The 25,142-nt window shown below is 43.3% G+C and overlaps 1 protein-coding gene across 3 annotated transcripts; it reads right to left on the bottom strand.

The window, feature by feature from the left end:
* Nucleotides 1-3,471: 3,471 nt before the first annotated feature.
* SLC35F2 (solute carrier family 35 member F2) lies at nucleotides 3,472-24,702 on the bottom strand. Of its 3 annotated transcripts, none has more exons than XM_054828996.1 (8): nucleotides 24,427-24,702; nucleotides 17,924-18,099; nucleotides 17,250-17,377; nucleotides 11,667-11,826; nucleotides 9,817-9,973; nucleotides 8,955-9,007; nucleotides 8,124-8,278; nucleotides 3,472-4,805 (listed from the first exon to the last, which is right to left on the bottom strand). In XM_054828996.1, the coding sequence occupies exons 1-8, from the start codon at nucleotides 24,585-24,587 to the stop codon at nucleotides 4,587-4,589; spliced, it is 1,209 nt and encodes a 402-aa protein (XP_054684971.1). In that variant the 5' UTR covers nucleotides 24,588-24,702; the 3' UTR covers nucleotides 3,472-4,586. The 3 variants fall into 3 exon arrangements, with proteins under 3 accessions (XP_054684971.1, XP_054684981.1, XP_054684963.1); XM_054829006.1 differs by lacking the exon at nucleotides 24,427-24,702 and adding an exon at nucleotides 23,552-24,011; XM_054828988.1 differs by lacking the exon at nucleotides 24,427-24,702 and adding an exon at nucleotides 18,384-19,920.
* Nucleotides 24,703-25,142: the final 440 nt, after the last annotated feature.

Here is a 25,142-nt window from a genome sequence, read left to right as displayed (position 1 = left end):
TTCTTTTGTATGAAGTGAAGTCACAGCCTGCATCTGTGAAACAGAGTTTTCAGTTCAGAATATAACCAGCCAAGACAGCAAGCTGTCCCAGTGTAAGTGACGGGGATTCTGAGCTGGCATGCTGCTACACACTGCTCCCCTCTCCTTGCAGCTCAGCAGAAGTCCTGTCCAGCCCAATTTGTTTAAATTAGATTACAGTCTATCATCACAGCCACACTTTAAAAGCCTTGGAAGAACAAATCCATAGTTAATGAGCTGTGCTTGTAAGCTCACATGTGTTTTAGACAAATTTGATTTCAGTGGTCTATATATTGAGAAGGCTAGTTACTGCCTGTGCACTCACATCATGGCACAAGATGGTCCTGCGCTTTGAAGACCAGCCAAAGTCTGAGTCAATACACGTTTCTATGTACTTTCATATATTATGTTACCACTGATTATACCACTAATTATAGAGAATAAAATACAATCCCCCCTCAAAGGGAGCATTGTACATGGGAGGGGACTGCATATCAAAAATAAAATTAAAATGAATACAAACCTGGATATAATACCATGTTTAGAAATATAACAGACTACACTACCACAAGCATTATCTTTGTCCTGTGATAGTGACAGTATGGATTAATCACCTAATTAAAACATTTTTGTGGTTGCACAACAAACATAGTGGCATCTAGACTTCAATAGTCAAATGTGGTGTTTCCCCCTTGATTCTGCTGCAATGGACAGTTAATAATCTTCAAACACAGCCTGCTGATGCTGCTGGGTTTAAGAAGCACAAAACCTGTATTGAGCTGTTCATGCAATAATCACCCAGCACAAAGAAAGGATGATCCATTTCCTTTCACAATCCCTCAAAAATGTAGCCCCTAAATAATATCTCTACAAATTTTCAGAAAACATTGTCAAGGATACACTATTTCTTAACATATAATCAGTATCTAATCCTTCCTTTAATTCAGATTCCTAAGGCGAGATAACTGCCATTTCTCAAGTCTGAACAGCCATAGCATTTTCTGCCCTAGACAAATATGCAACAGCTGGTGGTTATCTAATTCAGCAAGATTATTGCCCAAAGAAAGCAATATTGCAGGTTAACATTTGAACCAGGTGCGCTTTTATTTTTTGGCACAGAAAAGCTCATAAGTTCTCCTGATGTTTTCCAATACGTGCTCTACCATTTAATACATTGCTCATTAGAAATGAGTGAAGTGACCCCACCACAACTCAGCAATGAGAAAAAGACCAGCAAGTTGGGTGGAAAATATCCCAAATAAGCAAACATGCTTTCTATTTCTCACAGGGAAATCTCACTAAAAAACCTTCTTGGGTTAGGTAATCTCTCTGAAGATAGCTGCGAAAACACCCCTAACGTCCTTCCTGTGAGCGGGGCAGGGGCAGGCATCACTCCAGATGCCAGGGAGTGATGCTCAGGTCCAGGGGAGAGCAGGTATAGGCAGGGGAGTCATGGCCCCACAGTGGGACCTGCTGGGGGAACCGCGGCAGCCGGAGGGACCCTGGCAGGAAACAAAGGATCCACCGTTTTCAGGACAACAGGTCTCAGTGCCTTCTTCATCAATAAACAGGATTTCCTCAAAGCTTCCTACTCACATCAGTGGTTTCTCCTCAAAACAGCCTCAACTTGTGGGCAGAAGCCATGGGATGGCCTTTTTAGCTGTTTCTTTCAGTTGCTTGCTGCCTGAGGTCCTTGCCTTCAGCATTTGTTCTGCCACTTCCAACTGCCTTTCAGGCTTTCACCTCTTCCCTTGTCCAGGCTCAGGTCGCTCCAGATCCACACTGCTGCAGACACCTGACCCCAGTTGGTCCACCCAAACACGCTGTAAGAGCTTGTTATTTGGGGCTAATGGAAAACCTCCGGGGTTGTCCCTGGGAAGCTGCCGCATCCCCTCCTGTTCATGCCAGCTGGACCATCAGCTAAGCATCATCCTCTGGTGGAACTGCTACATTAGCAAGCTGGTGTACCAAGCGTCCCCTTTTATTCCTTGCTTTGGCACGAAGGAACACACACCCCCCACACACCATTTTTCTCTTAATGGGAACTATCAGAAGGGATCCTGTGAACTTAGGAGCTAACTTATCTTTACTATTTCCATTTGCCAAGGTAATGCTTTCACCCACTGACACCAGCCTTTGATTGACCACACTTTCCATCATGCTTCTATTGTAACTCCAGCTGCCACCTTGTGCTTTCTCTTCTTTGCACAGTGATTCAGTTGCCATCTGTGCAAAGAGCCCTGCTGTTTTTCCTGCATAAAATGAGACCAATTTTCATGCTGCACTGCATACGGGACATGCAGGCACACCAAAGCACTCTCTCAACTACTGGACACACACAGTTGTTCTAGCAAACACCACAGAGATGCTGAAATGCCACCCAGCGACCACAGAAAGAACATGCTGCAGGTTGGGCCATAAGCTTCATCTGAGATTCACCTCACCCAATTTTAGCTGTGTAAATGTTAAGCATCTAAAGTAATCACATACAGACCCGTGTGGTCATCAAGGAAGTGCTGAGTGTCCCAACCATAGGCTGCAGTGCCATTTCGGAGATCACAGGGCATCTCATCTGGCCTCCACAATCTGCTCCAGGTCACAGGACTCCTCTAGACCCAGGGACCTATCTGCCAGCCCCTAGAGATGCCACAGACCCCACAGGGTATCTCAGGTGACACCAAGGCAACTGAATCACACCCCACAGAGAGGCACTTTAGACAGGACCTCAGTAATTTTTTTGCACAAAACATGTAACTAGCTACATTTAGGAGCTGAATCTCATCCTGCACCAATACGTGCAAATACCTATAGGTTTGCTTGCTGTTTGCTTCATTACTCCACATAGTTAATTAATCACAAAGGTAACAGTGGGTGGGCCTTAGCTCCAAGTTGTAGGCAACTAAAATTTGGCATGGAGAACTACAGTTTCATCCAGATGGCCTCTCTTAGGTATCTAATGCCATCAGACTTCCTTAACCCACCTGGTCTCCAGCTGCTTATTCTGCTTTAGATGTATAGATGTCTATAGATGCGCCAGTTCTGGTGTGTTAATCCATGACCTGAATCTAACTCCAGTGGTAAAACAAAAGATAACCGGGCCCAAATGCTTTTCACAAAACATCAGCACCTCTTCACCCTTCTGTGCATGAACTACTCAGTCAAAAGGCAATGTTTGATGCTGTAGTATCTGCTGAACATTTGCTATCGCTAAATAAAATCAGGTAAGATTTTTGCTGAATTATTTTGCTTGAATAAACTCCACCAGAAGTACACAAAAACAATCTGTGTCATTTGATCACCAGTATCTTCAGAAAATGTTGTATTTACTTCTTATGGCAAAGCTCAGCCATTAAAAGAATCATTTGGTCAGTAAAATCAATTAACATAATTTTGAGCAATAAAGAAATTCTAGCTTAAAAAACAAACACAAACCAAGAGCCAACTCTTCAGCTGCTGAAAACTTTATTCTTTTGTTACTTCATACACCTGAGCTATGAAGGTTTGTACAAAAAAATAAAATAAAATCCCAGTATAGTTTTACTGATGTTAAAACTGTAGCCTCGTATTTTTTAATCATTTACTGTAAATATGAAGAGGGGAAGGGAAACTGCCAATGAATCTACTGAAAACACTTAACCTTTTGGAGATTATGTCATTATTGTTGCAACAAGGGTTGTCTAAGATGCTTCTTTTTATTTAAGAAATGCCAATTTTATTCAAATCTTCCTGCAGAAATGTGTCCCATTTAAGGGAGAAGTTCACTTTTCAGTTTAAACCCTTCTGCTGTCTCATCCAGAAAAAAAAAACCCCACGTTTACTCCTTATTGAACAGAGCAAGGGCTTGACTTTGTCTTCTCCACCTAGTGGGAATGTACCAAACAACAGGGCACTGACAGAGAAAAAGAAGAGATTATGAAAACACATATTGAAACTTCTCTTACTAACAAAATGCAATGTAAAATACTTGTAGCAGCCCCAGCTGCGACAGGGAGTGCAGTAATATGAAGAGACGAACATCTGAGTGGAATGTAAGCAGCAAATCCTCCAGCAGAGGAATGAAGTCCATCAGCGCATGGAAGGTGTATGTATGCAATACGGCTTGCAGAACTAGAGCCTGTGAGAAGCTGAGTGGCTTTTGCAAGATGCTATTTGACGGTACTGAGGTGTGGGAACCATGAAGCCCCCAGATAGCATCTTGCAGATTTAGGTCCCTAATGCAATATAAAACATATTTGCTCCAGTCAGTGACCCGAGAGCTTGCTTTGGCTTAGATTTTTCCCCAAGCATTTGCTGTTAAGTTAATTAAGAATTTTAAAATAACAGTCTCTCACTTGCCAGGGACTCCACATAAATACTACTTTCTCTTCTTCTATGGGCCAGATTTTCTGCAAGGGTAAATCAATACCGTTTCACTGATTGAGGATCTGGCCTTAAAAGTCCATCCAGTGCATTAAAACCAGCACAGCATGACATATACCTTGGCAGTAGAACAATTCTCCAGATTAATATTTGAGGGAAATTTGGCAGTTAAAAAAAAAAAAGCTCTCTTTTGAAATGCTGCCAATTTTTTAATCAGTGCTGACCACCACAGTTTCTTCTCCTGTGACCTGTACGGTTGCGGCCGGAGTTCCACTGTCATTCTCCTCGAGTTTCAGTGCAGCATTGTCCAAGCCGGTGCTGCTTGGCTGCGGCAAAGCGGTGGGTTCTGCTGTCCGAGTTGGAGTGGAACAATACAAGATGAAGCCCACCATGATGATAACGAAGGACAGGATATAAAGACCTGAAAACTGGCAGAGGAAAGAAAGAAACACATTAAGTCTTGTCTCACGTAAAAACATACAAATGCTGCCTTGTTTTAAAAATGCAAAAGCTACTCTTCCTTTTAAAAAATATTTTTATGAAGATTATCACCATGATCTGTATTCAGGTCTGAAAATCAAAATCCAACAGCTCCATTCACTGATAGGTTCAAGCTGCTGGCTGGTTTTCTCTGCATCTCATCCTCAACACTGTTGGACAGGGAGTTCCCTTAGGTCTACATACAAGAATCTTAACAGGGAGATCACATGGCTGTAAATACGGTGATACTGAAGGATAGTTGCTTACACACATGAATGCTGAAGCACTGTACTTCCAAGAGAATTTTTGTTTCAGCACAGCCAACTATTTCAGCTCCCAGCAAGAGATGAATCTCCATCCTACTGCAAGTCACCAGAGCAGCTGGTTCTCTCCACAACTCTCTTAACCATCCGCAGGGCTAGATAAATGCTATTACTGGACCAAAACCGGTTTCGTCTCTACACCCAGCAAGTCCTTGAAGAGAGGGAGACTGGGGCTCCTTTGACAACATCAGCATTTGTGCTCCATTAGAGTGGTGTGAGGTAAGAGTATGAACTGCTGAGGCACGTCAGGCATTTGATGCGCTATCGTTCACTTGCCTGTTGCAAGTCCAAAAATTGCTGAGATTCATCCACCTTGACAGAAAAATAAATGTTTGCTTCCTAACACCAGATTCAATAATACAAAGTGTTCACATTATCCACAGCCAGGAACACTTTTTCAGCAGATCTGTTAAAATCCTCTGTATTGTCTTTGCCAAACCACGCTGATTAAACAGTAGGATGAAGGACATAGCGCATCCTACATCCCACTGTCAATATTCCCTAACTTCATTAGCTTCCTTAGGCGTGCTTGAAAAATACGTTCTAGTTTATCAAGTAGCAGAGCTGGAGGAAATGAATGGTAGGACCTGGACAGTGGACTCTGATCCAAAGGAGACTGAGGCATCTACAATTAAGGCACTGCAATTCCTGACTGGTAGTCACTTGGCTCAGAAACCCTTGGATGGCACCATGCAGAAGGAAAAGCCGACTGAAACACAGTGGCCTTGTGATACGTGCCCTCACTCCTCACCTTGCTGGCTGTTTGCCTGGAGGAGCTTGGAGTCAAGGGTTTGCTCTGCACAGGAGGAAGCACCAGGCTCTGAAGATGTCCTGATGGAGGCGGCAGCAGCATCCGTGGTCCCACGCCTGACTGACCCATTCCCATCAAACGGGCAGAGCTTGGGTCTGTATCAAGGCAACTGCACAACCTCTCTGGAGTGCAACCTAAGGCCACGAGCAAACGTGTGGCTGGAAGGCGAGACTGGGCAGTCGCAGTAACAGCAGCGCGTACAAGGCAGTAGGTATCTCTGATCCTGCTCAGAATTAATTCCTCCGTGAGTGGATACACAGTCACCATGCCAGGTGCCAAAGCTGTTGCAGCATAGCTGCGATTCAAGGCCTGCCTACGTGTTTGCAGCTACTGACACAGGTGAACCTTAACCATGCTGCTCCAACAGGCCTACGCTCTTTTTTTTTTTTCTCCTTTCTTTCATTTTTGGGGAGGGCTCAGTGGTCTTGCCCTGGTTTTTTTGCTTCTTTTTTTTTCTTCCTTTCAAATATTGCAGCAACTTCATTGCTTCAGATGCTGATTTCAGTCATACCTGTGCAGCTTATATCCCACACTCACGATCAAGCCTAAAGACTACTTTAAATGTTACTGGAGGACTGTAACTCCATCTAGTGTCTGTATTTGCAGCATGCTCCCTTCCATGGGAGTTTACACAACAAAAGCATTTGGAGGGGTTTTTTTAATATCTCTTGAGGGATTACAGGTATCTATATAACGAGCTCATTAGGAACAAACACAGTAAAGATTCCTATGGAGTAAAAGGGAAAAAAAAAGCTCATCAAAACAGGTACGCAAAATTCATAGCTGGGGCTGAAAAGTAGAGTGCATTACACTGTGCACAAGGCAAAACTTATAAATTCCTGGGCCCGGTCTCTGCTGTAGCCGCTGTACGGTTGTGCGACTTCTGTTTCAGAGCAGGCACAGACCACAGCAATTCAGAGCTCTCTGTAGCTCGCTCCACTCTGCAGCCCAGCCAAGCCTTCAGTGACTTGCTGTGAAATATCATCTGCTAATGGGGAATACAGAGCAATTCCTCGCATTTTTGTTTGTAGATACTTGTGTCCAGGGTGCTTTTTTAATCCAGGAAATGTCCTGCCTGGTAGAATGTAAGTATGGTTCGCTTCCTACATTCATTTTTAGCCATAGTTAATGGATGCTTCATAGCTTGGAACAAATTTTGGAACCCAAAACAGGGAGGAAAGCTGAGCTAAAAGACTCTTGAAAAGGGAAATCTAGCTGCTGTCGGACCCCACCATTACCAGACCTCTGTCCTGTAAAATAAATTGGTCTTCATTTTCAGAAACAAATCTGACCTAAAAGCTTCTGGCTCTCCATAATGCTGAAGAGAAAGCAACCACATGGAATAATACAAATTAAGTTCTTAAGCAAAGTTCACAAGCTTCCTGACTAAGCCCTTCCAGTCACCGAGCGACTGACTCAATTACTCCAATCGCTGTAACGAGCAAGGTTCCCACGAATGATTCCAGATGAAAAGCGTAGGGTGGAATGAAATCTTTTTAGCGCTGTCATTTAGTTTGAATAGACATTACCAAAAATAATGTAGAGAGTAATAAAAGTAACTGCCTTTTGGACAGTGCACAGAATAATATATTTATCTTTCAATTTCTTTAGTCTCTCCTTAGCAGTAGCACTGAGAGAACCTGATTCTTATACCAAGATGTTGGTAATGAACAGATTAAATTTCTAAAAAACCTATTAATTTCTGGAAATGAAGCCAAACTGCTCCTCTCTCGGACACCAAATGCCTTTCAGGACAGGGAGGTTCAAACCTTCCCGTTGGGCACTTGGAGTGATGAACCAAATCTAACATACAGTTCCACACAGGGCTTACGGCAAGAACTCTACCATTTGAACACCTCGGGAAATTATTTACTATCTCTTAACATCAACTCTAACATATTCCATCAAGTGTGAACTTGTTTGAAAATCACTATCTGCCGAATGATGCAATGCTGTGTAATTAACTAAGTATGACTCCTCCCGATTGACATCTGCCAACGATGAACGATACAAGCTGTGGAAACGTACAAGTGCAAACGACTGTTCAGGGGCTTTTAAGAACATTATGCATTATGTATAATTTTGGAGTAAAAACGTAACCGAAATTCTAGTGAGAGAATGAAGGTACTTACCTTATAGAAAAAGAGGAAAAGCCCAAAGAATAGACTGTAGAGATCCGCAGTCAGAATACCCAGGTTGACCGAGGTTGCGCTGGTAACTTTAATCACTACTGGCATGAAGCTATACAGCCCAAACATACACAGGGCAAAGACTGTAAACAGTAACACTGTAAAACAAGACAACAATTTACTCCTAAGGCACAGAATAATGGTTTCAAAGAACACCGATATTCTTCAGATGCTTTAGAACTACGCATTTTTATCTTTAAGGATAAGGTCTCCTAAAAGATATGGGAATGTAAATTTACGAAAAACATGGAGGAAATACTTCTTTTCTGAGACTGCTCAGTATTGCCAATATTACTGTATGTATACAAGAAAGTTCTCATTCTTTCCTAGTTAACTTAAGAGCTGACTGAAGAAATTTAGAGCCGCATTTCTTAATAACATACAGTTCTGTTGAGGTCAAAATGTGTCACAAAATCCATTTTTCCAGTATTTCACTTAGGAAGGACAAAAGAAAAAAGTTCTTGTGATGTTCCATCACCAAACATGTCTGTAATTAAGCAGGTTTAATTTTTACTTATTTCAATTTATTTTGAAAAATTATTTCACGTTATATGTAAAATGCAAAACCTGAGCTCAAAGGTCTTAATGTTCAATCCTGCAAAGCCTATCCCTTTGCTGAGATGCAAAGTTTGCAAAAAATACATTTGTGACAATATAATATGAATGCTGTTTAATATCCAGAGAAATAAAATTAAAACCCCAACATCTGAAGTCTAAATGATTATCAATTTCCAGTGTTCTGTAAAAATGCCCATCATTTTGTCATACACATACCAATTTTCCAGTTCCACTGAATTCTCATTATCTCCCTATGTTCCACAATGGCTCTAGAGTTAGAAAAAAGATATAATACGGTAAAAAAGAAACAAACAAAAAAATCATACTCAAATAGAGAATTTAATTAGAGAATGTATATAAGAAACATTTTGATTTATAATTCCTTAATTTTTTGTTTGAAATTTTATTGAATGACACTAACTCCAACATCTAACAAGCATGAGAAAAGACCTGAAAATTAAAGTGCCTGAAAGTCAAGAGCATTTTTATTTAATTCTTATGCCTTCTTCCCAGGCTTTTTCATCCTTCAGAGATTCAGTGTTATTTGGTATACCATTTGAGGAAATTATCAACTATAATGATGAGAAATGAAGAACATGAAATTCGTTAGATAGACTTAAGTGCATGTGGTCTGTTACTCAAATGTGGTTATTTGTAAGAGTATACAAGGCTTCATTTTAAAATGAAGTTTAATACGGAAGACCTCCTGCTAACGATTATCTCCTCAACTTTTCCACAGAGAAAATCCATTAAGAAATACATTCCTGTGAACAGTCCTCAGCATACTGAGTGTCCTCATGAAGATCAACAAAATAAAAAATACAGCCAAGTATCATATGTGTTCAGTTGCAGCATTTCAGCTTTAGAATTGCTGTAATAAGAGTAGTGCAAGTAAGAAGGATATAAAACGGATGCTGATCAGCAACAAAAATAAAATTCAAGTGGAAGGACTCCTATACAGGCCAAATGCAGACATAACAAAGAATTAATTTAATAACATCATCATCATTTCATGGTAGACAAGCAATCATCTGTAGAATATTCTTAATTAGTTTTAAAAGAAATATTAGATCCTTACAGCTGTAGACCGCTGATAATAGTCCCAAACAAGCCCACCATTCCTAGAAACTCCACTCTGCTCAGATTTTTCACAATGTATTCCTCACTCACATTAGAAATGGCATACAAAGAAGCACCAAGAAGCACTAAGACATCTCCAATCACCACGTCACTACCTGTACAGAAATATTAATCCACAATAAGGGTAATGCTGCAAACACTTTTTAACTTTCCTTAAAAAAACAAGCAAATTTATCTCTAACATCTCTATCCTCCTAGCACCTTCCAGCGTCAGGGGAAAGGAAACATTGCCTGTGTGTCCAGAAGAGTTGCCTGGTGTCTGAGCACGGACTCTGCTACCTGTTCACATCACCCTGCACAGTCTGGGATGAGTTAAACCTGGCACTTAAATCTCATCCTAACCAAGCCATTGCTGTATAGTCTGGCCCAATTCTACTTCTGCTGACCTCAGGCACTGCAGGGACTTGAGAAAATCACCGGTCAGAGACGCTCTCCGCCTTTCTGAATATTGACCCCGCTTTTGCAGTAAGGCCTGATTCAAGTATTGCTAAAATCAGTCTATTGATTTCAGCGGGACCTGGACTCAGCTTCGGGTTTATGACAGGTCTTAAGTGGGCACTGCAGATGGGTGGTATCATGTGTCCTGCTGCGATTTATTTATGCTGTGCAAATGGGATGCCCCGTGATACAATCACTCATCAAGTAAATGTTGTTATGCATCAGCTAAATAGCAAGAGGATTGCTGCTGTTTAAATCCTTGAACTGATTTAAAATGTCCTTCCCTGAGCCAGCTGGCAATCTCTAAGAAAATATGTCTGAAACATGAGGGTAAGCAGTAGCAAGGATACCCAGGTCAGCAAATAAAGCACAACTGTGTTAAAGTCTCAGTGAAAGATTTTTCTCCCTCAGGACTGAGATACTTGTACCACATAGCATTAAAGCTAAACCTCAGTTTGTCTTGATATCTTACCTACAGCAAGGCCTCAAAATAATGCCAGGCAGGCTTATCTCTATGCTGCCTGAAGAAGGCAACGCCCCATTCCTCTCCCCCTGAAAATTACCTTGCCCTATAACCACTCGCTCTGAAAATTCAAAATTCTTATTCAAAATAAGATTGTTATGATATGGGTTGATTTAGGCATCATTCATAGAGAAGACGAGACCTGCCCTTATCTGCACCCAGCTGGATCCTGGTCCCCAGAGCCCACCCTCCCTCCCGGAGGTCCCAGCAATCCCGGCATCCTGCCCACGTCTCCTCTTGCTCTCCATCATAAGCCCCTGCTTTCCAGGCTGAGGGCTGTGGGCCCTGGGGATATGTGGACTATTTCTGTTGGGTCTGCCAAAGATAACTCAGAGAAGTCAGCCTGTTCTTAAGTAACTTTTTATTTGCTATTTGTGCTCACAGAAAACTGCAAACTGGAGAAGTCTGGCTGCCAGCAGGCTGATACGGTGTAAGCAAGACAAGGTCTGCAGGGAGAGGCAGCATCTTTTATTAGACCATCTCGCATGATTAGTAAAAGTGAACAAGCTTTCAGGAATGAGGCCTTTCATCAGGTCAGATAAACAGCAGCAAAATTTAAGCTTAACAGAAGTGTTTCTCCTTTAAAGTGGAAGAAATAATCCAAATCTCCAAGCAAAGAAATTCCACAGCTCCCTATAAAATCAGCGTCTCCTTGGCCACTACCTTCTTGGACAAGAAATACAAATAGCAGCGTGCCTTCTGCTTTGCTTTTTTGAAATAAAACTCTATCCGCTCCCCCTGCATTTGCTCCTCTTTGCCTTTACAAGTTAGCCCACCACAGGAACCGTCTCTCCACTCTTCCCCTGCCACAATAAAGAGTTCCTTACCTTCGCTGTCCTGCCTTCCTGCCAAAATATCTGCACCCACCATTGTTCCTACACCCAGCAAACAGACGGCAACAGCAATAAAATGGATCAGCCTGTATCTTGCACGGAGAACGAACCACGACAAAGCCATCAGCACAGGAATCCCGAAACAGTCCAGCAGCTGTGTGTACAGAGAAATGGTTTGAATTAGAAACCTGCCCCAAATCTGGATTGCACTGTCCTGAAAACAAATGTACAGGATTTTACTTTCTGTTGCTACCAGATGTTAATGAAAGCCACAAAGCAATTCCAGTGGATTCGTTCAAAAGAGGGGTCAGACCCCAGTTTACCATTTTGCAAGTGAAGGAGGAGCTGGGACAGGGGTCCGCTCTCTCCTGGGAGGAAGGCACTGATCTAGAAACTCTTCTAATGATGGATCTAATAAATCTTTGCAGCTTCACAAACTAATGCTAGGATGCTGCTCTGAAACCACATTGCTGCCCTTGACACCAATACAAGGAGGTGGTTTACCCACATTTCCTTTTCTCCCCAGCAGGTTTTGTCTAGCTCATCTTTTCACCCCTCCTCAAATCTGTAATTAGAGTTTAGGGCTCCATGTACACAAAGTAAAAATTTGGAACTATTAAAGGATACAAGTGATCTGATTTTACATTGAAGTGAATAGGACAAGAATCTGACCTTGTAGTTTTGGTTTTAATTTTTTTTAACCCCAATCAGATCCTACTGAAAAAAAAATAATGGTACATGTGCTGGAAGCCATGTGCAAAATTGATAGAAGGAAGATAGGAAGGGAAGAACAGCTGTCCTCAAGTCACCTTCCCAATCTTCCAGCTTCCCACACAAGCATGTACAAGCCATCAATCCATTTTCTCTGTTAGAGCTGACTCTCAATTAGTCAGAAGCAAGTAGCCCACTCTAATTCACCCATGCCCCAGCAGCAGAGACACACAAGGCAGCTGGAGTTTTGAAGCACTTCAGGTGTGTTTGCAGACACTGCCCTGAGCAGACTTACTAGCTAAGTTTCAAGGGTGTCTGCACTCCATGACATGCAGTGACACAGACTTCTCTTTCCTTTCTCCATTATCCTTTCTGTGTGTTCCTAAAATCCTGCACATCTTTGCCTTGCTGTTAGACCCACCCATCTTCTACCCATTCTCCAGAAAATACCAAGAGTTAGCTGTGTACTCAATACAGAAAAATATGCTGCAGCATAAAATGGGCATAATATTCTAGGATAACCAAATAATACCAAGAACATTGAGCTAATCATAATTGATTTAATATTTAATTCAACAAAATAGGCTTTGTTTCTGAATTTGTCTGGAGGCAAAAAAGTGTGTTTTCTGACCTGCCTCAGTAGACTGCCATGAAACTACATAAGGGAACACCCTACAGCGGAACATATAGTCAGCCTTCCAAAGGCTGCTCAAAAACTACTCTTGAATCTCAGCCCTTAAAACTTGGCCTCTTGAAGTCCCTACAAAGTTTTAGGTCCAGGTCAATAGGACTAGGACATAATCACAGAATGGATTGGGTTGGAAGGGATCTTTAGATCATCTAATTCCAACCCCCCCGCCATGGGCAGGGACACCCTCCACTAGGCCAGGTTGCCCAAAGCCCCATCCAACCTGGCCCTGCACACTTCCAGGGAGGGGGCATCCACAACTTCTCTGGGCAACCTGTTCACTGCCTCACCACCCTCACAGGGAAGAATTTCTTCCTAATATCTAATCTAAATCTACCCTCCTTCATTACAATCAAGACAAGAGTCCTTGGTCCTTAATGTTCATTGCCAACCTCTGCCTGCCTAAGTGCACTGCTGCAGTCTTCTGCTGTGCTGGCTTCCGTTAGTTCAGCCATTGTCCCCAAGGATTTTAACTGAACTTGTAAGATTTTCATGATATTTCTTGTTTTATTTGTTCATAACTACACATATTAAAGTCTTACAAGCTTAGCATTAAGAGGAGTTACTACAGATTAAATCCTAACAGTGCCTCTAATCCTTCCATCTATTTGGTTTCGCTCCTTGGATTGCCTCCACCTTGTCCAGTTTATATAGACTGTTTGTAAAGTGCAAAAGCACTTGCTAGACTGTATTATGAGACATTACAACCACACAGCTCCTAATATGAGATACCATATATTTCAATTCAACTTTGCTCTACTGAAAAATATCATGCTGTGAGTTTCTGTCTAGTCACAAGCCTTTTTCTCTATCTTAAGTTTAGTCTAGGCTCAAGAAAAACCTATCATTTCTTCCAAATCTGTTTTGACTAGTACCAAACAACAAGAAATATTACAAACATTAGAAAGCAAATCTTTAACCCCTAGTAGTAGACGTCTCTTCTACTAATAAGTTTTCACTTCCCCATTAACTGAGATGTTACCATGTAGCTTTCCAACCTCCAAGCTGTTTTTTAACCCAAACAGAAAGAGTGGAAGAAAATCCCTTTTAAAAAAATTCTTAATTAGGATGTGAGGGAGTAGTACATAATCAGCCAGAAGCTCTTTCAGTAATACTGGATGGGGAATTGCTGCATCCAGACCAATAACATACTGGAGAGCTATAGCATCCTCGTTAGAGGACTTGCAGCCAGGACACACAGGCACCAAATGATAAAGAACACACCCTGGTAATCTATTCCAGGGGACAATTACCCTCAATTACAGACAGAAGAAATCTGATTTCCAACTACTGGATCTTGCCTTCCCTTCATCTACTAAGTTACAGAGCTCTTTGTGGAAAATGCTCTCTTCTATACAGGATCGAGATCAAAGAGGTGCAAAGCAGATGTAACATCGCAATGAATTGTGTCAACGGAACTATCTAAAAGAATAAAGTGTTTTTATTCAGGTTGTATGAGATTTACAGCAGTACTGAAGTCCTGATTTCTATTGCCAGTAGAGCGTCAGCAAACTCTCAACTTATTCAATTCTATCCTGTATTTTTACAAGGGAAAAACCAGATAGCCTGATGATTTGATTTACAAATGTTTTGACTCAACCCAGGCTTTGGCCACACTGTTTGCAGAAGGTTTTAAAGGTAGGGTTAGTAAATTATTAAAGGACGTTTTAATAACATGGTTAATAAATTATCATAGACTGTTGGAGGTCATTGGTTTGCTTATAATTGCCAGCTCCAGACAGCTTTGTGAGCAAGAAAACTCAACAGCTCATCCTGCTTGCTTCCACTGCACGGCTCCCTTTGGGCAGCCTCCAGCTGAGCCCCAGGGGCTCATCTTTCATTTTCTTCTAGTGAGGTTAACACTCTTCCATCAGCTGATATTCTGTCAATAGCTGCCTATAAAATGCCTCCACCTGAATTATCTACAGAGCAAATGCTAATTGTGCCCAATAATATGTTAACAACATGAAACCACAGCTATGCTGCTTGGTTTTTTGCTATGAAATATGTGGTCAAACAGCAGCACAGTCGAGCCCTGCAACAAAACAGGACAGTGGCAGTGAAAAGTCTCACTGGCACTGCCGAAGCCACAGCTGAACAGAAAGACTTGCAGTTGTGGACCAAAGTCTTTTTCTTTATTTACAGGGAAATGAGAGCTGCTATCCCCATGTTATCTCCTTAAAAATCTCCCAACCCCTTCCGTGCAATGCTAGTATTTGATAACTAAAGGAAACCCAGTTTTGCTTTTGTGTGCATGTGTGAGAAAATACATGGAAGTTCCTTGCTGAGCTGAGAAAACATACCTTTGAAGATAAGTTTCACAGGGCTGAGCTGAAGCTCCAGCCAGCCAGCCAGCATTTTAACAGTGATTACCCTGTACTCGGGAAGGTGCCACATACTCCTGCGTTGTTCTTATGCTCCCTGGGCATCCACTCACAGCCAGGCCATCAGCCTGGGTGCTCTGAACCACAGGCTCTGATGTAGCTGCAGAACTGCTTGCTACTGATGGATAGCACACGCCTTGCGCTACAGCAAATCACAGAGCAAATCAGAAAAGTTTTGTCCTGTATCTCATTTCTGACAGTGGTGAGAAACTGGTGCCCTGGAAGAATGTGCAAGAACCCTTACGGCAACAGGTTCCTGAACTGACACAAAGCAGCATCAGCCTGAAGGTTACCACATGGGAAAAAGGTTCAGCAAATGCTTGAGTTGGGCAACCAGACAGGACAATCTATCTATTCTTTCTTAATTTGTATGAAAGAAATCATGGGAATAGCTTTACTATTGCTGAGAACTTGGATCAAAGTCCTGGCTTTTTCAGCTGTAAATTATACGATCAAATAGCATCTCGATCAAGTCTCAAGCTTAATTTGAACTTGAGACTGAAACGTGTCACTCTTAAAGCTCTGATTTCTTAGACATTATTTATCAGGAAATTAAAGGCCTAACGAGTCTTAACATGTAAGTATGAAGTGGAAATGTGACAATAATAATCCAGCAGGCACGTGTTACTGGTCTTTGGTAGTGCAAAGAAGTTACTGCAGTTCTCTAAAGGGATCCCAGACCACAGGAGTTTATTGCTTTACAGGTAATTCTTTTAAATATTAACCCTTGTTACTTTGACTCTGTAAAACACTGACACCAAAGCACTCCTTTCCAACTAACAGCCAATTCTGCATGGTACATTATTTCTCTGTTCAGGTAAGCGGGGCCATGACCCCAGCCATAGATCCACCATCGATAAGAGCAGGCGTAGGCTGGCATGGGCCCGGACACACTCCCTCCTTGGTTCTGCACCGTCCCCTCCCTTGTTCCAGCAGCAGCTGTGGAGCCACACAGTGAGCTAACTTTGGCCTGACACAGCTCGCCAATAGCCCAGACAAAGGCAGGGTTTACTGTGACTTTGCTCAGTGCCCTGAGCCAGTTTGCTCCAGGGATTTGGCCATGCAAGTTCAGGAGCATGCAGTTGGAGGCAGGAACTTTTCCAGCAGCTTATGTGTGTGTAGGGTGACTAAGAAACTGCAGCCTTAGCCCTCCTGCTCGTAGAACTATTTTGGAACACAAGATTTATCATAGTGCAGCGACGCAGCACCAAGCACTGCTGTTGCAGAGGATATTTACTGTCACTTCAGGAGCCTGGCACGCAGCCCTCCTTTCCATCTCTTCCAGAAAGGGGCCTGAACTGAAGTGCCACATCCAAAAGCCATAGGCTTGACCCCTCAATGCATAGTCAGCAACACTGGCTAACTACCAGTATGTCCTCACGTGTGGGGTTACGTCTCACAATGCCTCCCACAGCTGCTAGGACTAGGCAAGAGATCTACGTCACCCTCCATCAGCAAGAACCTGTGCCGAGTGAGTGTTATCTGTTCCTAAATCTTTACTTTGTCAGGAAAAAAAACTGAGTGGCTGTCAGCAAACTCTTACAGGTGCTTTCTATCAAAATAATTAGAGTTCAACTCAAGAGCTGGCACTGGGTAATACCAGCCAATTTTCTCTGCTTCCTGGAAATGTTACTCATGATGCAGGATGCTCTTCTCTGTACTGCAGAGAGAAAATAGATATTGGAAAGTTTTTTCAGGCTTAAATAGCTTCCATGTCTGTCCTATGAATCTCATTTCAGAAACCGGTCCAAAACTGTAATAAAAGCAACAGTTCAAAAAGAGATCAGTCCTTACCTGCACACTTGTGAGGGTCGTGTATTGGTAGGCTTTTACAATCGTGTAATTGGCTTCAACATCAGCCAGTCCCAAAAAAATATACTTCCACCACCTCTGTTTTAAAATTTGCCAAAGACTGTCACTGCCTATTTAGAAGAAAGCAGCAATCAATATGTTTCTTTCCAACCAAATGTGGCACAGGAATCTTGTTTTTTAGAAGCATAAATAAAATGGAGATGTTTGATTTTGGTTGCCCATGCTTAAGAAAGATACAATAACAGCAAAATGGAGCCTGGGAGGAGACAATGCAAATGGTGAAAAGCACAGAAATTCTTCCACATGAGGAAAAAAATGACAAGACCAGAGTTGTTTAAAGAATAAATTAATAAGAATAGGAGGAATATTAAATAGCCTCTGGTAAAGAAGCTTGTTACAACAAAGCCTGTTTTCCCTAATGTAACATACAACTTGAAACCAAAGAGCACATAATTTTAAACAGATATGAAATGGAATCAAATTAAATGCACATTTAACCCGTGAAATTCATTTTCACATGTTATTACAAGGCAGGAATTTCAACAAGAACTTTAAAAAACTAGAACGAGTATTAAGTTCTTTAGTTTCAAAATCTGAAAGGAAAACATAGCAGAGAAAAATATGAACCAGAATCTCCCATCCCATATTTCACATACCAGTCCTAAATGCCAGCATTGTTGTATAAACTAGAAGAAGCAAAGAATAGTTGATAAAACTTTGAAACATTGGAGTATTCACTTGGTATTGTTCTGCTAGGTACTGGCTTGTAACTGCAGTCCCACAGATAAACAAGGATAGCATCTGGCCCAGAATTACCGTTTTCAAAATATGCCTGTGAATATAAAAGACAACATAGTAAGTTTAGAATTAAACATTCACCTTTTTTTAAAAATATTTGCTAGTTGTACAGGGAGAATGCCATTTTGCCATTTTTTAGATTGACACTTTATTCTTTTTCTACTCCCTACCAATATTGTTCTGATTTACCAGTAAGCAGGGTTTTGTCTACACAGAAGATCCAGTCTAACCTCATGACAGCCATATAAAAAGTGAGGCCAGTTCAAACGACCAGCGATGGGGACTGCAATAATTTGAAAGGCTCTTCAAGCAGCTCACCTGGGCAGGCTCAAACCTATGGCAGGATCTATTCTCATCAAGAGGGATTTTGAGTTAAATCCTTCGTCCTCCACTGAGTCCTGTTCTGACCTTGGGTAACAGAAATCTGCAACATGGAGATAAGGCACAAATACCTTCAGGCTCTTCCAAGACCTGAGTCTTTGAAAGTGAGCTGAGACCCTAAGCTGAGCTGTGCTAAGGAAATACAAAAGCATTAACCATAAAATCATAGAACAGCCCCGGTCAGAAGGACTTCAAACGGTCATCTGGTCCAATCTTTCATGGGAAAGGGAGCCTGAATGAGATTATCCAGCACCCTGTCCAGTCACATCTTGAAAATCTCCAGCAATGGGGACTCCACCACATCCCTGGGGAGGTTGTTCCAGTGATTAATTGTTCTCACTGTAAAAAAAATTCTTTCTTATAATAAGAATGATTATAATTAATACCTATTGTGGATTTTTTCTGCTATGTTCCATCACATCCTGCTGTAATTGAGGATGGAGTTAAGAATACATCTTGGCCAAAGATCTTTGTTAGTGTTTACTATGCCTTTTAAGTCCAACCCACAGCTGGGGGCGGGGAAGAAAGCTCATGCTCTTTTAGTAGCAATTCTTCACCTAATATGAAGTGGCTGTGAACTATTCCAGATGTTCCTAGACAAACAGGAGCAGGCATGAATTGCTGTGTATCTTTTGGCTTGCTGTTTTTCCTGCCAGTGGAGCTATGCAGATTTCTGTCTCCCCCTCGTCTCTGCCTGCATACTGACAATACACAGTAAGAGAGGCTCAGTGCTGTGCTGTCTGTACAGGTCTGCAAAGTTCACATCTAATTTGTTTACTCTGAAGACCACTGATGAGAATTTCACTGTCTGCACAGCTGAGTCATTTGTTCCTACCCCAAGCAAGGGAAGAAAGCATCCCATTAGGATTCTGCACCTACCCTTTGCCCACGTCTCTCCCCGGTGATTTCGGGCAGGGCAGCCACGTGCCAGGCACACCACCTGACAGTAACACCGGTTGCTTCCCAAGGTGGGTGACTAACGTACCAGCTCACCCAGCTATGCTGTGCAATTCAGCTGCTGGGCAATGAGAAGGGTGTGTTCATGGTGCTGAAGCCAACTATGGTCATACAGGCAATCCCTTTCCTTTTGCAAGGGAAACATCGCCTTTGCACGGATTCTATTGCAGCCGCATGAATCTCATTTTCAATTCAGCCTGACACCAAAGCTCTTCTGACTTTAAAAATGCTGCTAGGCACATTTTTCTCTCCAAGTCCATTTTGATGAGACAGCAAATCTCTGCAAAGTCCAGCCATGTTGCACTTCCAACAGATTTGAGCCCCATGTTTTGCTACAGCTTGCCTTGCCAATCCCAGCAACGGTGCACATCAACATTGTAAGTATTCATATATCATGTGACAACCTTGTAAGGTCCTATCCAGCCTCATGTGAATAACTCTTTCGGGCACATGAAAGAACGAACACTCTCATTTCTAACATTTTGAATGTTGAAATAAGCAACAGATATCATGGTTCAGCCAAAAATTTATCATGGCTACTTTGTAGCACAACTTTAACTGTAAACAGTTCTATAAAATACATACATGTTTTTATATACATACATGTATTTCTATGAAAAAAACCCCAATACCAAAACTTTGAAGCTACCTCACTTTTGTTACATCATTTATTAAAACCACGAAAGACCTGGTTGTCCTCTTGCAGTGGAATAACCTCACTGAGCTGATCCTCAGCTTCTCTAATGACTAAGTTTCTCCACTTTAAAGTATCTTGGGAATTATCTCCTTGCGTTTTTGCATATGGGAAGAGACACAGGTCCAGAATCTACAGAATTGTTTGCTTAGTGGTTACTGCACCAGCAATCATTGCTATTTAGTTAATGTATGTCTCAGCACTCCTACAGTGTTTACTTCTACGGTACCGAAGGCACCTGACAAGGCAAGCAGGCTTCATCCTGCCTCATTCCCTTCTTTATTCTTCTCGATTTTAATTCAGGGATTTTTTTCTTCCCTGTACCGAACAGATTCAAAATGTTAAGATCAAAAGGGCCACATAAAGACATTGTTCACTGACAGCAGAAGGCTGCCCTCAATAAATGTTCTCTGTGAATCTCAAAACACTACATTTCTGGCAACTTTCTCGGCTGCATGTAAAATAACAGCCTCTTGCTCTGACCGCCCACCATCACCAGGTGCAGCCTCAGCAGGATGCAGCAATGGTTTCCCCTTGCACCATTTGCCAAGGCATCAAAATGAATTTCTTCCAACTGCAAAGGTGACACCATGTTCCCAGTGTAATGCGCTGTGCTCAACGCGGTTTGAACAGAGCAAGATGCCCCTCATTAAATGTCAGCTCAAGAGCCTTATTATTTCAGTGCCCACTAAATTCCCATAGGTAATTAAAAAAAGTGGTTTACCCTCTGTAAAACTTGAGAGTAAGCTTTAAATCTTAGTTTCATCGTGCAAGACAATTTCTTGTAGGAAAATGCTTCAAAGACATGAGTTTCCATTCATTCCAGTACTGACATGAGCATCAATGACCATGATTTTCTTATTAATAATTTATCATCATTTTTGAAATATATTAATTATTAACTTTTCCATGCCAGAACTTGATCCTCTCTGCTCTTTTTTTTTTTTTTTAATGCATTGGTAAGGACTAAATCACTTTGGACTCTCAGATGATGCAAGGTAAATGGTCTGAAATGGCCTTTTAGTTTTATAGTTTGGGGGGGGGGGGGGGTTGTTGGTTTTTACTGTTTGGTAGTTGGCTACCAAACAATTATTCCTCCTCTCCCTTCAGCCACCGTATCTTAGCTAGCTGTATCTATGGCTATGCATAAAACTAGGAGTCATTTTGGGATTTTTTAGAACATGAAGGTTTGGCACAAACTGGTCTAAAGCTAATGCTCAACAATGTGCAGCTCCTGACATCATGAGAAAATCAGGCTGCCTTTCTTTGGCTCCATGTGAAATGCAGAAGAAAAATACCCCCCAAGATACTAAAATACAATCAGTCTCTATGTGAGGAAGTTAAAGAAAATCTAATAAGCCCATAGTTAACAATTTTATTGGCTACTATTTTAATAAATCCTGTAATTTTAATGTGATTTTTTTTCATGAAAATAAATCATAGAATCATAGAATGGTTTGGGTTGGAAGGAACCTCTAGTTCTAACCCCCCTGCTGTGGGCCAGGACACCCTCCACTAGAAATACAGCTTTTCAAAAAATTAAATTTATTTATGCCACCAGTTAAACATTAACAGGCAAAGCCTGGCAATACCCTTCACATAGGCAGTTTACTTGCACTTCAGCTTTAACTACTGAACCCTTCCTGAATGGGGGGGAGACCATCTGATTTGAATAATCTCACATTTTCATGCGAGTAGTTAAAGGAAAATGAAGGTTCATACATAAGCCATATTCCAACATGACTAGCAGATAGCTCAGGACAGGAAAAAAATATTTTTAAGAACTAACATTTTCAAAAGTTAGTGTTTCAGCATTCTGCTTTGAAACGGCAGTCAATTGATCACAGAATCATAGAATGGTTTAGGTTGGAAGGGACCTCAAAGATCATCTAGTTCCAACCCCCCTGCCATGGGCAGGGACACACCTCCCAAAACCGCGTCCAACCTGGCCTTGAACACTTCCAGGGATGGGGCATCCACAGCTTCTCTGGGCAACCTGTTCCAGTGTCTCACCACCCTCACAGTAAACAATTTCTTCCTAATATCTAATCTAAATCTACCCTGCTTCAGCTTAAGGCCATTACCCCTTGTCCTACCACTCCATGCCCTTGTAAACAGTCCCTCTCCAGCTTTCCTGTAGGCCCCTTCAGGTACTGGAAGGCTGCCGTAAGGTCTCCCCAGAGCCTTCTCTTCTCCAGGCTGAACAATCACAACTCTCTCAGCCTGTCCTCATAGGAGAGGTGCTCCAGCCCTCTGATCAGCTTTGCGGCCTCCTCTGGACTCGTTCCAACAGCTCCATGTCTTGTATTGGGGCCCCCAGAGCTGGACGCAGTACTCCAGGTGGGGTCTCACAAGAGCAGAATAGAGGGGCAGGATCACCTCCCTCGACCTGCTGGTCACACCTCTTTTGATGCAGCCCAGGACACGGTTGGCTTTCTGGGCTGCAAGCGCACACTGCCAGCTCATGTTGAGCTTCTCGTCCACCAACATCCCCAAGTTCTTCTCCTCAGGGCTGCTCTCAATCCATTCTCCACCCAGCCTGTAGTTGTGCTTGGGATAGCGCTGATCCCTGCGCAGGACCTTGCACTTGGCCTTGTTGAACTTCATGCGGTTCGCACGGGCCTACCTCTCAAACCTGTTAAGGTCCCTCTGGATGGCAATTTAATTTGTAAAAGGTAAGAAACAGAAAAGAAAGACTTGTTTTAAGAACCAAAAAACATACTTTCTACTAGTTTTACTAAAAAAAAAAAAATCTAGCTTATTACATGCAAGTATTAAACCTCCCTATGACTCAGGCCTCTAAGAAAACTGAAGTGGCTGAGCCTCCAGCCACCTGGGGAAAAAAAAAAAAAAGAAAAAATAATCAATTCAGTATCTCAGACAAGACTGCAAAACGCAGTGAGAGGTCTTTATTTTCTTTCAAGTACCATCAACAGACTCACTTAGCATGGCCCTCTGGCAACATTTTGGCAAAAGTTCAAGCACAGGTGAGGTTACTGAACAGTTCAATACGTTCCTACCTTGTCTTTTTGGGCATTCCTGACAGGCAGGAGGAATGAAAAGAAAAAAACATAACCAACAGAGAAAGGCAGGCTTTGCCATCTGGAACACAGCTCTGCTTGGCCAGCACACACCTCCATGCAGCCCAGTCGCCAGAGTCCAGCTCACGAGCGCGAGGCTGGCAGGAGAGCCAGCACCTCCTGTTTGTCAGCCCAGGATATCTGATGCAATAGTTATTACAAACCAAATCTAGAGCCCCCAAAAAGCCTTTTAAACAGGGATTTTTTTTTTTTCCAGATGGAAACTAAGTCCGTAAGAGGAGCTGGAAGTCAGAAGAGGTAGTTATGCTCTCACTAAGGCAGCACTTGGCAAGTACCAGCTTTGGGACACATGCAATGCCTGCACAATTGGGCAGATTTTTCCCCCAAGTTTTCCATGCTTAACCAGTGCTCACATTTTAAGTGATATACTTGAACAGGTCTCTGTCCTAAGCTGATTCAAGGAAGAATGGAAAGGGGACATTGCTCTTTCTGGACTCCACACCTCATCTTAACTATTTTGTTCTGTTATTTTCTCTGATCTCCATGACCTGTTGATGAAAGAATATAGACCAGACAGAAGTGAAGAAAAACAGGAAATAGAAGTACAGAAAAAATAGGAAAACAGAAATATCTTAAGACAGAATCACTAGAAAATATACATCAAGTGCATGTGTGCATATGTGAGATTGCACTCTTAGTTTAACAAAATCAAATACATCGTTCGCTAATTCTACGCTTATCTTAGCTGAAGTGACTCTTCACACCCTCACATCCCAGCAGCTGTAGCTCAGCTGGGCTTCCACAGCGGCACCGGTACAGACCGCCCTGCTCGCGCAGCCCTCCCTCCATCAGCGCAAGCCTAAACTCTCCTAGCTGCCGCCGGCACCCCACCGATCCCCCCCTCTGCCACGGCGGCGGCTTTAAAGGCTCGCCCGAAGGATCACAGCTTTGCTCGGCCCCACGCCCCGCTCCCAGCGCCAACCCCGAGCCCGCACCCAGGCGTGTCCGTCCCCCCTCCCCCCGCCGCGGGTGCCCCACGGCGGCGCTGGCTGCGGGCCGGGCACCGCATGGCTTCTCCCGGCGGCACAGATGAGCCACCGCATCCTGACCGCGTTATCGGCCAACGCGCCGAGCACAGAAGATTGTTTCCCCCTTCCCTTCCTCCGGCGGAGTGCGACCCCGGCCAGAGGCACGGCCCTCCGCCCCGGCAGCAGGAGCAGGCGAGCAGGGAGGCTGGCGCTGCCGGGCTCCACGTGGAGCCCTAGGGGGGCCGCGGCCGGGGACTCACCAGGTGCAGAGCTTGGCCCCGAGCAGCGCCAGCAGCCGGCGCGGAGGGGCAGCGGCAGCCTCGGGCGACGTCTCGACCCCGGGCGTCGTCTCGACCCCGGGCGTAGCGGCCGCCGCCGCAGCGGCACCGGGCGGCGGCGCCCCGGCAGCGGCTGCCTCCATGCCGCGGCGCTGCCCCGGCCCTGCGCCCGCTACTAAGGAGAGAGGGAGGGAGGCAGGGCGCTGCGGAGGCGGCGGGCGGCGCTCTGTAGAAGGGAGGGAGGAGCGGCAGCGGCACCACCGGGAGCGCGGAACAGAGCTCTGCTGGTGGCTGCCGATCCGAGCTTTGTGCTCGCCGAGGGGCCGCCCCCAGGGGGCATGGCTCGTCCTGAGCAAGGGGACGGAGCTCTGCTGCCTGCCCGGGGATGCTCTGCGGATTCCTTCCCCTTAGCAAGCAGCAAATCCGCTCCACGGGTTTCCTTTACTTCCACCCGCTGGGTGCAGGTGAGAACGGAGGAGCAGCGAAGCACCAACGCGAAGTTCATATTCCTGCTGTCCACCCCAGGCAACATGCGGGGCTTCCCGGCAGCAGCCCCAGCCTGGTGCTCTGCTACGGGTACTATTATCTTCACCTTTAATTTTATTTGTCCTTTACCTGCAATCTGTTGCCGATTCTCCAAAGACGGAGAATCGTGTCTTTGGTGCTTTTTGTCTTCATTTAAGCTCAGCTCTTAGAAT

The sequence above is a fragment of the Grus americana genome, chromosome 1, assembly GCF_028858705.1.
Source record: "Grus americana isolate bGruAme1 chromosome 1, bGruAme1.mat, whole genome shotgun sequence".
In the NCBI taxonomy this organism is placed as follows: domain Eukaryota; kingdom Metazoa; phylum Chordata; class Aves; order Gruiformes; family Gruidae; genus Grus; species Grus americana.
Note: the sequence above shows the minus strand (reverse complement) of the source record. Positions and strands in the feature narration are given on the sequence as shown.